The sequence below is a fragment of the Lissotriton vulgaris genome, chromosome 7 (genome assembly GCF_964263255.1).
Source record: "Lissotriton vulgaris chromosome 7, aLisVul1.2, whole genome shotgun sequence".
Lineage (NCBI taxonomy): Eukaryota > Metazoa > Chordata > Amphibia > Caudata > Salamandridae > Lissotriton > Lissotriton vulgaris.
In genome coordinates, this window is record NC_141695.1 from 1,643,019,797 (window position 1) to 1,643,032,876 (window position 13,080).

At 47.8% G+C, this 13,080-nt stretch overlaps 1 protein-coding gene across 1 annotated transcript in view; it reads left to right on the forward strand.

Annotated features, from left to right (window-relative positions):
• The window catches only part of ARFGEF2 (ARF guanine nucleotide exchange factor 2), a 548,111-nt gene that overhangs the window by 387,288 nt on the left and 147,743 nt on the right, over positions 1-13,080 (forward strand). Inside the window, exon 32 of the mRNA XM_086932618.1 lies at positions 8,593-8,731. Coding sequence (XP_086788744.1) covers positions 8,593-8,731 — 139 coding nt within the window. The remainder of the gene's footprint in view (positions 1-8,592; positions 8,732-13,080) is intronic.

Genomic DNA, 13,080 nt, shown 5'->3' on the forward strand with positions numbered 1-13,080 from the left:
TCTCCCGGGACGCTTCCGCGCCACGGGAGAGTGACTATCCTTATATGTGTGAGACAATGAGAAGGGAGGGGGGCGTGGCAAGCAAGGAGAGCGGCCCGATGGCGGGAGGCGAGGGTAGCTGAGACTTCTGGGGCACGAAGTCCGGCCCCTGACGCTCGCAGCCTTGCCTGCTCGGTGGTAGTCTTCTGTTAGCCCGTAGCTCCCAACTGTCCAAAGTGGCGCTGCGGGACCAGCGAAGCGGGTTCCGCGAGGTGTAGGAAGAAGAAGCCCTCAGCAACGATGTCCAACTCGTCTCTGTGCAAGTATCCCAATTGGATTATGTCATTAATTCATTTAGATTATGGGATAAAAATGGACTTAGTCACTCAGTATGTCTGAATAGCACAAGTAAAGGGGGGAAGCGGGGGTCTGTAAATAAAATGAATTAAAGTGATGGTGTTTGTTCCTACATGCAATAATATAATACTCACAAAAGGTAACCTACTGGTTTGATGACTAAAAAAAGGAATATGAATGTGTAACAACACTACCAAAATTTAAGTGAAGAAAGGGGCATTTGCTTTTTAAAGACGAAAACCCTCACTCGCCACTTGGGTGACATGCCTTATCATTAGGATCCCTCTTACACACAGCAACCGCAAGGTACACTGTGTGGTCTACAACTCTCCCACAGGAGAGGAGCGTGAGGTGTTCTACACTCCAATGTTATATATGAGTGAGGGGCAGAGTTCAAAAATTATACAAAAAAGTGCTTTAAAAACATCTCATATACAACTTCAGTCTGGTCTTTATGCTAAAGCAAATTGATTATCTGCCTTTACCTTTCAAGGTCTTCTATCTATATGTGGGTACCGAATATCCCGGAATATGTCTTCCTTCGATAGGGATCCCTTTAATCAATCTGCTTTAGCATACAGACCAGACTGAAGTTGGTCCGGATAACATCCATATAAGTATGGTTTTTTCATCACTAATTTAGCAGAGTGACAAGACAATTGTCCTGTCGAATGCCATGAACTTCTGGTCACCTGGCAGAAACATGTTGACCTAGTCAGATAGGGAACATCCTTACCCCTATCGTTACATTGTTTTTATCGTCATCCAGTAGGGATACTGATTAAAATATTTTCCCTATACGAGATGTTTTTGAAGCACTTTTTTGTATAATTGTTGCACTCTGCCCCTCACTCATAACATTGGAGTGTAGAACACCTCACGCTCCTCTCCTGTGGGAGAGTTGTAGCCCACACAGTGTACCTTGCGGTTGCTGTGTGTAAGAGGGAACCCAATGATGAAGCATGTCACCCAAGTAGTGAGTGAGGGTTCTTGTCATTAAAAAGCAAGGGCCCCGGAGGAGGAGCTTCGCGGGCAACCAAGATGGCCGCGTGAGCTCGGAGCTCCGAAGACCCTCCGATCCTCCGTATTGATCCTGCTACCTATCCTGTCCCACAGTAGTGGGAATCTGTTGCGGTGCTGTTGCTGAGGCGGGGCCCGTTCTCCGATCGAAGATCCGGGTTTCCTGCGCTGAGTTACACCGTGGTGAAGATTGGCGACGACGACGCCATAACAGTCTGGCATTACGAGGGGGACGGTGGTGCTTCCACACGGTGGCAGCCCGAGAGGGTTGGAGCTGTCCCGTTCTGCGCTGGAGGCCAGATCAGATTGTCCAGCGGCCTGACGTTCTGATGAGACGGTGGAGGTGATTATTGATTTCTGCCGTCTGGAAGTGGTAGTGCCGGTTAGACCTCTCTCTGGGCTGTGATACCCCCGTCGCCCATCATGGCGGGCAGAGGTGACCCGGACAAAGGGAAGCCACCGAGAGTCAGCAGGAAACCTTCCCTCTCGCAGACCACCATCTCTGAACGTTTCTCCCTCCCAGAGGGATCGCCTGGTGCTTCAGGCCGTACTAAAGACTCGCAGCGAGATGTGTCTCCGGACGATGCTGAACTCACCCTCCGGGATGTTATGGGGGCCATTGCGGGCATCAAGGCCGAAATGCACAAGCAGCACGAAGTGTTGTCGCACAAGGTCGACACGTTGACGATTGAAGTCAACCTTATCAGGGCCGACCTCGGAAAGACGAACAACAGACTCCAGTCGCTCGACATTAAGATGTCGAGCTTGACTACCGATATGTCCGACGTGCAATCGGAGGTTCGGGACCTGAAAGCCGCTAACACGCTGCTTGCCCGCAGGCTCGATGATTTTGAAGGACAGGCAAGGCGCCAGAACGTCCGCATTATCGGTGTGCCGGAGGGCGCCGAGGAAGACGCTGCCGATCTCTTTGTTGGGAACTTGGTGTTGAAGCACTTGGCTCCCAGTGGACTGAGCAAGTTCTTTTCGGTGGAGCGAGCGCACAGACTACCCGGTGGCCAACCAAAACTGGGAGCATCTCCGCGCCCCATCATTGCCAGGCTTTTCAATTACAGGGACCGAGATGCGATCCTGCATTATGGGCGTCAAGCGTATGCTGAGGGAGATGGGGATGAAGTACTCTATGCTATTCCCGGCGAAGCTTCGGATAGAACATGGCGCCCGGGTGGTGTTGTTTGACTTGCCGGAGGCTGCTGGGGACTGGCTGGACACCTTGCCTCAACGTCGGACTGCCCCTGAGGATCAGTCGGAGGAGGAGTCAGGTGGTCCTGATCTTCAGGAATGACCAATGTTTCTTCGGACTTCTTTCGGTGGAAGGCCCTGCAAGTGCAATCAGTCACGGACTAATGTTTTTCTTTTTCTTTTTAATGCTGCTTTTCAACTCTGGAGGATAACGGGGGGTGATAGGATGTCTCCTTTCTCCTCTGGGGGCTTTCCGTAGATTAGTTTTTGGGGGCGACAGGCACACTGCTGGTTGGGGGGGCTTCTTAGTCTAATGCAGGGGTGCAGGGTGGGGGGTGGTTGGTTTGAGTGTTTTCCTTATGTTTCTCCTTTTTCTTTTCTCTTGAGGCAAGGCGACTATTCTCCTGTTTACTATGTTGCGGTAGCTGTTTTCTGGGGGTGGTGGTTGGGACGGTGCTTCTTTGATGATGGGGAGTAAGACATTAAACGTGTTGAGTTGGAATGTGAACGGGCTGGGGGATCGCATTAAACGTGGGGTTGTACTGCAGATGTTTAAACGGTGTGTACCCGATGTCATTTTATTACAGGAGACGCATCTCATTGGCAATATGTGCCACGCACTCAATAGGAAAGGGTTTAAGATGGTGGCTCACTCCGGGTTCTCTTCGGGGTCCCGAGGGGTTGGGATCATGGTGCGCATGTCTCTCCCATTGGAGGTGGAGACTAGGGTGATTGATGACAGAGGCCGCTATGTTGCCGTTGTGGGTAGACGGGAGGGGCGTACCCAGGTTTTGGTTTCTGTTTATGTCCCCCCCCGACCTGCAGACGACTACCTTCCAGGATCTCGGGGGCGCCATTTTGGGCCTGCCGGAGGGATTGCTTATTCTTGGTGGGGATTTTAATGCGGTGGTGTCGGGGACCCTTGACCGTTTTCCATCCAGAGATCTTCGTAGTGAGCAATCATGGCTCCCAAATTTCCTGAGCACTATGGGTCTTATTGATTGTTGGCGGCTTCTCCATCCCGCCCAGCGGCAGTACTCTTTTCACTCGGGCGCGCACGGAAGCCTCTCCAGGATTGACTATATCTTGACTCCGGCGGTCCAGGCATCGACCGTTTCCGGAGCCCGCCTGATGGCCAGAGGCATATCGGACCACTCCCCGGTCTGGGTGTCGTTTGACTTTGGTATTGTGGCAACCTCTAGACTAGTACCGGTCAATCCTTGGTACTTTCGCAACCCCAAAACTCGTGACCTCCTAGCTAAAGCTATCGACCTGTATTTCTCCGAGAATACGGGCTCGGTATCGTCGGCCTTATCTCTGTGGGAGGCCTTCAAAACTGTCATGAGAGGAGAAGCCTTCTCCTTAATAGCCGAGGTGCGCAGACGCAGGGATGAGGAAATGGTGCGGTTGGAGTCGGAAATTGAGGACCTTGATTCTCAACTGGAAACAGACCCGACACCCGAATTGCTGCACGCCCTCTCCTTAAAGCAGTCAGAGTATCGAGCCACTGCCACTGACGCTGCTAAGGCGATGGGCAGGGAACAGCAAGGGAGGATCTATGATGCAGGGGACAAGGCGGGCAAGCTCCTTGCCTGGTTGGATAGGAGGGAGATGGCTTCCTGTGTGGTGCCAGAGGTTCTGGGTGAGGATGGGGTGGTTGTTACTGACCCCAGGGCTATTGTTTCGGCTTTTGCCGACTATTTCGAGACGGTTTACACCTCGGTCTCCACCTTGACTGAGTCGGACTCGGCCTCTTTTCTGGAGGGAGTTGAGCTCCCTTGCCTGTCGGACACCGAGCGTGACGACATGGACAGGGGCATTACGGCTGATGAGGTGGCGCTCGCGATACGATCTTTGCGCTCTGGCAAGGCTCCCGGTCCCAACGGTCTTCCGGTGGAACTCTACAAGATTAAGGCTGACACCGTCGCAGTGCCCCTGCGGCGTATGTTTTTGGAGGCTCGTGAGGCTGGTGAGCTTCCGCTGGACCAGCGATTGGCCACCATTGTGGTTATTCATAAGGAGGGGAAGCCCAGGGACCTTTGTAGATCGTACCGCCCGATCTCCCTGCTGAATGCCGAACCCAAGATTCTGGCTAAGTTTCTGGCTAACCGGCTGGTGGGTGTGATCGCCGACTTGGTCCATCCGGACCAGTCGGGCTTTATACCTCACCGCAACACCGCTCTTAATCTTCGGAGGCTTCACGCTGTCATGGCGCGGGTGCACAAACTCTGCGAGCCGACCGTCCTGGCTTCACTGGACGCGACGATGGCGTTTGATTCCCTCGAATGGAATTATCTTTGGGCGGTGTTGTCCAAGTTTGGGTTTGGCCCCGACTTTATTGGTTGGGTCAGGCTTCTCTATGCCTCCCCGTTGGCCAATGTAACGGTCAACGGCCGGGTGTCGGCTTCCTTTGCCTTGCGCAGGGGTACTAGACAGGGTTGTCCACTGTCGCCGCTCCTTTTTGCTTTAGCGCTTGAGCCGCTCGCTGCCTGGATACGCACCCACCCTGACATCTGTGGGATCAAGTGGTCACCGAGCTTTGAGGACCGAGTCTCATTGTACGCGGACGATATCCTGCTCTACCTCACTTCTCCCTGTCGGTCTTTGATTGTGGCTTTTGACGTGTTGAGCACTTTTGGTGGGTACTCGGGCCTAGTTATTAACTGGTCGAAATCCTATCTCAATGTGCTCAGTGGAGAAACCCCACGTCTTCCTAGGGGTTGCGCTATACAGGTCTCGCAGCAGGGGTTTAAGTACCTGGGTATCTATATATCAACGGATGCCCGGGCACGATACACTAACAACTTGCTTCCCCCTCTTGCGCGCCTCAGGCGCGATGTGGAGGGCTGGAAAAGATTGCTGCTGTCCCTGCTGGGCCGCGCGGCATTGTTCAAGATGATGTCCCTGCCGAGATTCTTATACGCGCTCCAGAACACGCAAGATCCCGTCCCTTCCAAATATGTCCATGAAATTGAAGGTTTACAGCGGACCCTCTTGTGGGAGGGTAGGCCGCGTATCGCTGTAGTTAAACTGACTATCCCCTGGTACGATGGCGGTATTGCTCTGCCTGACATCCGCCGGTACTATTGGGCCTCCCAATTGGCCGCTCTTAATCACTGCTTTTATGGACCGGCGGAGAGTCCGGGGTACGCCATGGACCGTTGGCTCTTGAATGATGGGATGTACTACAGAGCGCTATACTCTAGATCTCTGGATGGAAAAATGACTGGTCCCACCAAGACTGCTGTGCACATTTGGAGGGCCATTACGAAAGCATTGGGGTGGAAGGGCAGACTTACTATGGCCACTCCACTTTATGACTCTGACTTGCTAGGTAGGCTGTGGCACTCGAAGGGGTTTGACCGGTGGGACCTCATTGGTATTTCCAAGGTGGCTGATGTGATAGCCAGGGGGGAAATCAAGTCTTTTGAGGTTCTGAAAACTGAATTCCAACTGGGTGCCACAGAGTATTTCAGATTCGCTCAATTGAGACATGCCCTTACGTCTGCCCTGCCTATTGGTGAGAAGGTCCCCGAATCATCCCCGCTGGAAGACAGGGTGCTGGACGGCCATATGCCTGATAGTGCCATTTCCCTGACCTATAAAAAGCTGATAAATGTTCGGACGGATCTGTTGTTGAATGTGAGAGATCAGTGGGTGCGTGATGGGATTGAGTTGGATGATGAGGATTGGCAGTGTGCGGTGTCTTCCCCCAAAGAAGTGGCAATTTCGGCTAGACTGAGCTTAGTCCAATTGAAGATACTCCACAGAGTTTATGTAACTGGCCCTAGACTGATTCACATGGGGCTCTCCGTGGATGGTCTCTGTAGGCGTGGGTGCGGTGCTCTGGCCACTTTCATGCATACCATCTGGGAATGCGAGGTTATTGCTTCCTATTGGGAACGGGTGCATGTGGTCCTGCGTGAGGTGACTGGTGTGGATTTGACTGCGGAAGCTCGACGCTGCTTGTTGAACGTGTGGGGTCCGACTGACTACACTACTGCTCAAACCCGCTGGGTCACATTGGGGTACATGGTGGCCAAGCGAGACATTGCTCAAAAGTGGGGTGCCCCGACTCCCCCCACCGTGGAACTGTGGAAAACCAATATGGATTGGTGCATGCTCCGTGAGAAAAATGTGTATGTGGCCAGGGGTAAGCCCAAGAGGTGGGGGGTTGTCTGGGGTGCGTGGAATGAATATAGAGGTGATATTTGTGTGCCCCCCGATACAGGTCCGCTGGAGGTTCGTCTCTCTCCCTAGCCCTTCCTTCCGCCCAACTTTTTACTTAAACGGAATCCTGGTTTTCTTCCCCCCCCCCCACTCTGTATGCTTTTCCAGTATGGTTATTACAGAGAGCTAAATGGTCCCGCCCGCCCCCTGGAATCGTGCATTGCCGCTCATGTGTTTTACCTTGCCACCTTCTTTCTTTATTGTTCCCTTTTTGTTGTTTCTTAGGTTCTTATTTATAATCTAAAATTAAACCTGATTTGCTCCTCGATTTGATTTGTGCGCACCTCTTCTCCGTTCTTTATAATGCTCAGGGATGTAAGGCTGAATAGCTGTGTGCTTTGAATTTTCAATAAAGGTTTTCCAAAAAAAAAAAAAGCAAATGCCCCTTTCTTCACTTAAATTTTGGTAGTGTTGTTACACATTCATATTCATTTGTTTAGTTATCAAACCAGTAGGTTACCTTTTGTGAGTATTATATAGTGGAGTGGTACCGTGGCTGGTTTCAATTCCTCCAGTAGAGACCCTGTTGTGAGATAATATTTTCCTACATGCACCCACCATGACAGGCACACCAGGACAAGAAAATCTACAATGCTCTCCACACACTGTGTGAGAACCTCTGGCCAAAACTCCCCTTTTGGTTTCAGAAAAAAATAAACAATGCTGAGTTGCCCAACATAACATGTCGCCCCACTCATCATTGCATTTTCTTTTTTTTATGAATCTGTTTATTAACAAACATCGTCATAGAAGCAATCGACAAATTAGCTCAATATCAATATAAGCACGACAATTAGAGGCAATACATCTCAATAGTACACACAGCACGGACATCTCAAGGAGGAGGCAGATCATCGCGCTCAATACATTGTGTGGGAGCGCATCATTGCATTTTCATTTACAATTTGCCACCTTGGTCATAGAGAACGCAGAATGTTTTAAGTGGTGGAGGCTGGCCTCCTCCCCCTCTGCAGTTTTGGAGAATGTCTGCCAAACTTAAAATGACCTCATTAGACTGTTCATGGTGATTCTGTACCACATAACCACAACATCTAGGAATAGATCCATAACCAAACAAAAGTGCACAAAGCGGTTCCTCTCCTTGGTTGCAGAGTAATCCTCAAATGCATATAAACAGATGTGTGCTCACCTATTTTGGTATATGTAGCTCAGTTACTTTGGAGAGTTAACCTAATTCTGAGAGCCCAGCTCATTCCTTCACTTCTTAAACTTTGTAAAAGAGGACTTCAAAGGCTTCTTTGTTCCAAACGTTTTTAAGGCCACTCAAAAGTAAGCAACCATTCCAAATACCTTTCCTATAACTCTCTACTACCATAGTTCAATTTCCCAAAATGATTGCACACCAAGTGCCACATTGAGCTTGACACAACTGAAGTGATTTCCGCTCACCGGTTCAATGGCGGCAATGTTAGCTTTGACCGATTTTCCATCCTTGTTTTAAATCTGGTGGCTCACAGGACATAGATGTACTGGAAGATATTGCCCAAGTAGTTTTCAAAAGTGTAATTGGTGATTTTTAATCAATTGTGGTAGGGTATATTGTGTCTTAGATTATCATCTCCTAAATTCACAGATCACTTCTGACCTTGGGAACCTGCTTTGTTCATAAGGGAAAAGAATACTAGTTGAAGGCAAGTTTTTATGCTATCGCAATCTGTGAACAGCTGGCCTATGTTTTGGGGTACTTAACACTTAGAAATAATGTTCTTTATTTGAAGTTAAGCTAACAAGATTTGATTCTTTAAAGATGATGTTGAAATTCAGGTGAAAATGTCTGTTTTGTAGATAATGAACAACTGGCTCGATCTGGGACCAACTGCTTAGATAACCTCGTTATATTAAATGGAGAGAAATTCAGCTCTGAAGTCTGGGATCAAACTTGTACTTGCATGTTAGAAATCTTCAAAACCACCATCCCCAATGCGTAAGTTAATTTAAAGGTGTACATATATTGTTGTCGAATGTGCATTTAAATTAATATACAAATGATCTTTCCCCAAATAGATATTACTTCGTCTGTAGATGGCTGAGTGTATACAATATTGCACTGTTGTTATAGATCTGTAAATAAATGTTTGATAGCACGTGTGGCTGTAGATATACATGCTCTGAATACCCTTGCCATCTGGCATTGGGTCTGGAGTTGTGCTAGTTGTTTTTCTTCAAAGAAGTCTTCCGAGTCAAAAGGTCTAGTGACGACTCCTCTCAGTGGTAATGCGCATGGGTATCGACTCCAGTGTTAGATTGGTTTTCTCTTTTGTCTGGTTCGGACATGTGTGCCTTTGCTCCATGTTTTGACTCCTTTTCTTTTCTATTCTCCTGTTCTTTTCTGTGTCTTCAAGGGTATTGTTATTGTTTGCACTTTTCCATCTGCAACTCCGATCCAAAACTCTGCCACTTTGACTCCGTTCGACCGAAGCCTCTTTGAGGCTCTGCTCTAAGGTGGCCTACCTTCAATATAATTACCAATTTCCCAAAACATTTTCCACTTCTAATGGAACGTACACCTTTTCAGTTTTGCCCGCATTGCCAGGCGAAGTACCCTCACACGGGCCAATATTAAGTGTACAACTTGTGCCTGTCTCCAGGTCACAAGGAATCTTACTGTGACACATGCAAATCCTTCAGGTCAAGAAGAAAACACTTGGACCGACATTTATGGTGAGGAGCGCTCCCAGGAGCAACCATTCATCGACGAAGAGGAAGCCTTCTCTCTCGATGAATGCTCCAGCTCCGACCTTGAAGTAGATTTGAAAATGAAGGAACTTCTATCTGCTCAACCTGTGAGTACTGCAGCCCCTGCCTCTCCCCTCCAACCCAAGCCGACCAAAAGACATTCAGCTTCCATGGTCGTAGACACTGAGGTCCCTAGTCCACCACTGGTATCTGGCCATGGTCGGATCTGGAATCCATTTTGGATGCCCCGGGCCTGGCGCCGAAGGTACATGCCAAGCCAAAACCTGCAGTATTGACCTCTTTGGACAGAGACCCACTTTTGTCACCAAGCCGACCTCCGGTGCCAGCCCAACAGTCAAATTCCACCACCTTGACTCCTACATTGCGTTGCTCCTCGAAGTCCAAAGCTACGGAATCGAAACCCTCTTAGCAAAAAACGGCAAATATTTCCCCGGCCTCTACTTCACCTGTCGAACACATTTTGCGAAAACTGGACATTCGACAAAAGAAAATCCACATACAAGTTGGGACAGGCCACATACTTACAAAGCCTTCCTCTCCTTCACCACTAATGAGGAAGCTGACTTTTGAAGAAGCACTGGCCACCAGCCCTGTTTTCCTTTCACACCTACACCACCACCTTCTCCTCCACTATTACCTCATTCTCCTCCACCACTATCTCAGCTTCAAGCCCTCTTGGTCATGTCACCTCAGGGGTCACCAGCTTCAGTCACTGGGCCACAAGGGGATGATCCAAGGGACATCCATGATACATATCCCCCATAGATAATGATTTCTAACCTTTACCCCGCTCACCCTTCCCCTTCTGAGGACGCATCCTCTTATCAAGAGGTCTTCATCAGAGGCCAACTGCCACCAGACGCTCTAGTTGCCACCACAGCACGTAAAAAAGCCACTTCCCAAGCCACTGGCGAGACAGCTTCCAGATAGAGAGCAAGCAGATAAACTCTGCGGGGAAAAAGGGTTACAGCACAGACTTCTAACCACAGTCTTATCGCCAATTCCCAAGCTCTCTTGGCGCTGTATGATCGAACCTGCCGGGAAAAGAAGTTGGAGTTACCTCAGGATCTCCCAGAGGTTCAGAAGAAATGGGGTCAGCAGTTGGTAGCAGAGGTACAAACCATCACAAACACCTCTCTTCGTTGATCCAGCGGCAATACCAAAAATTGATCAGAGATCAATAACATCATAACACAATGGCCCATACACATTCACCCAGAATCTCTGATGCGGTGGGGTCAATTTATACGCTCAAACAATTCTTTCCTTTTTATAGATTCAAATAAGACATTTTTTAATAACTAAACTTTATCAACTTTCCTTCTATTTGGTCGATGGACCTATTAGTTGAATAGTTGATGGCAATGATAACCTCTAACTTACCAACCATTTAGTTACTCAAAAATAATCACAGACTCTCAGTAAGGTTAATAATGAATGTATCTCAAATATTTAAGGATGATGCTCAATTGCATTTGGTCACAAATTACAAACACTGAATCTCACGAAAGGAGACATTTTATATAAAATACCAACTCATTCAAATTAAGCAATGACTTTATGCAATGAAGGAGTGGATAGAGAAGAGACAAAAGTTTCAGCAAAAATGTGTGCCAAACATAATATACCTAACAGAGGGGATAGTTGAAGAGACAATAGTTTCATCTAAATAATACTTATCAATACATCATTGACGGAGTAGATGGGTAGAGAGACAAACGTTTCAGAGACAAAATACATCTATAAGTAAGATTTCTGAGAACGAGTTAGGCTAAATACAAACCTATCGGTCTGTAGGAAAACCACCCCCTCAGCTTAGGAGATGGTGGGGTTCCTCAAAATAGAATCAGGGAACAAAGGGTATAAGGACAGGAACAGGACCGGTCAGGAACAGCTAGGCCTCTCTACAAACTAACAGACTGCAACTCATCTCCCCTCTTCTCTCCTGCCAGCCTAAGCTCTTACCACACCCTTAAAGGTACCCCGATTATACTCTAAATTTGACATGTCCATTCCACAATTGTTGCAAACTATCAAATTCGCAAAGGGATTGGTTAGCTTGGGCGGTGGTGTTGTCACACCACCATGACTTCACCTTAAATTCAACTGTTTGAGTCTTAGTTTGTTCTCACATTCTCTACATAAGATACAAAATTCAACATTTTCTTTTCACAAATTAACATCGTCCGCAGCTTGCATCTCCGGTCCCACGCCTGGGTACAGCATTTGGCAGTCGTCTGACACTTTGGCCTTCACCCTTTTCATGTCATCTGCGCTGCACAGCGTGTCATGTCTTGCCTCATAACACAACAGACTCACTCCTTGAACCTCCCCCTCCCACATTAGCTAAGTTTAGGAAGATGGCTGCTTCATCCAGCACATTAAAGTAAATGAAAATAAACATTCATTAATTATATAATTATGAAACCTTCACTGTTTACCACCCACTTGCACTATTCCCCATTAATGTTACCTAGCATAAGCTTAGTGCAAAAGCAACATTAAATATTACTTTAAAGCAGGATGCAACATGCAAAATATTGTTGCACATGCGACCTATTCATGCAACTTCTTCGTTTTCTTTTAAAGCACAAAAGTTATTACAATATCATTTCTTTACGTGTTAGTTGAGGCATGCGCAAAGCACGTCCCTTGTGTTCATGTTGGGTGTACATTCGTTTTTCTACAACTACTTACTTTTAATACATATTATGGGGTATACATTTGAGCAGGTTTCATTTTTGCGAAACCCTACTCCATCAATTGTGTGCCCTAGATGCAGCAGACTCTGTGGCAAGAGGATTAAACACCAGTATTCTCCTAAGACGTCACGCTTAGTTAAGGTTCTCTGTGTTCAAACCTGACTTTCAACAGGCTGCTTGAACATGCCTTTTGACAAAGAGCATTTGTTCGGTCCCCAAGTAGCCTCTACTTCAGAGAAAATCAAAGATACAGAGTCCACTAATATCATGGAAGCGTTACAAACACCTGCTCCCCAGGGGAATTTTCATCACCCAACCTACCGTGGGGTGTACAAGTCTACCTCTTTAGAAGCTTTAACCTCACAGCAAAAGCATTTCCAAATCTCATATACCAAGAGCTACTACTGTGGTTTATTTAGAGACAATATCACTAAGGGTAGAGGTAAAGGTACATCCCCCCATGGAGTCACCCCCTCCACCAAGCAGTGACTACCCTAGTCACACCTGTTGGTGGTAGACTGCAGCATTTCCTTCTAACCTGGAATTCCATCTATCCAGACAAATAGGTATAAGTCATTATCCAATATGGCGATTGTCTGGAGCTCATTACTACACCACCCAACATCCCACCTTGTGTTCATAAAATGTCACACGAGCACCAAGCATTACTCAAACAGGAAGCTCAAGCTCTTCTCCTCAAAGGTGCTATAGAGCCCATTCCCCTTCAACATCAGGGTTCAAGGGTACACTCTATACTTTCGACCCTTAAACAAATGCATCCTTCCAGAGCACTTCCACAGATGTCAGTCCACTTTTCCAACTAGGCGACTTTATGGCAACATTAGACTTAAGGAAGCCTGCTTCCACGTACCAA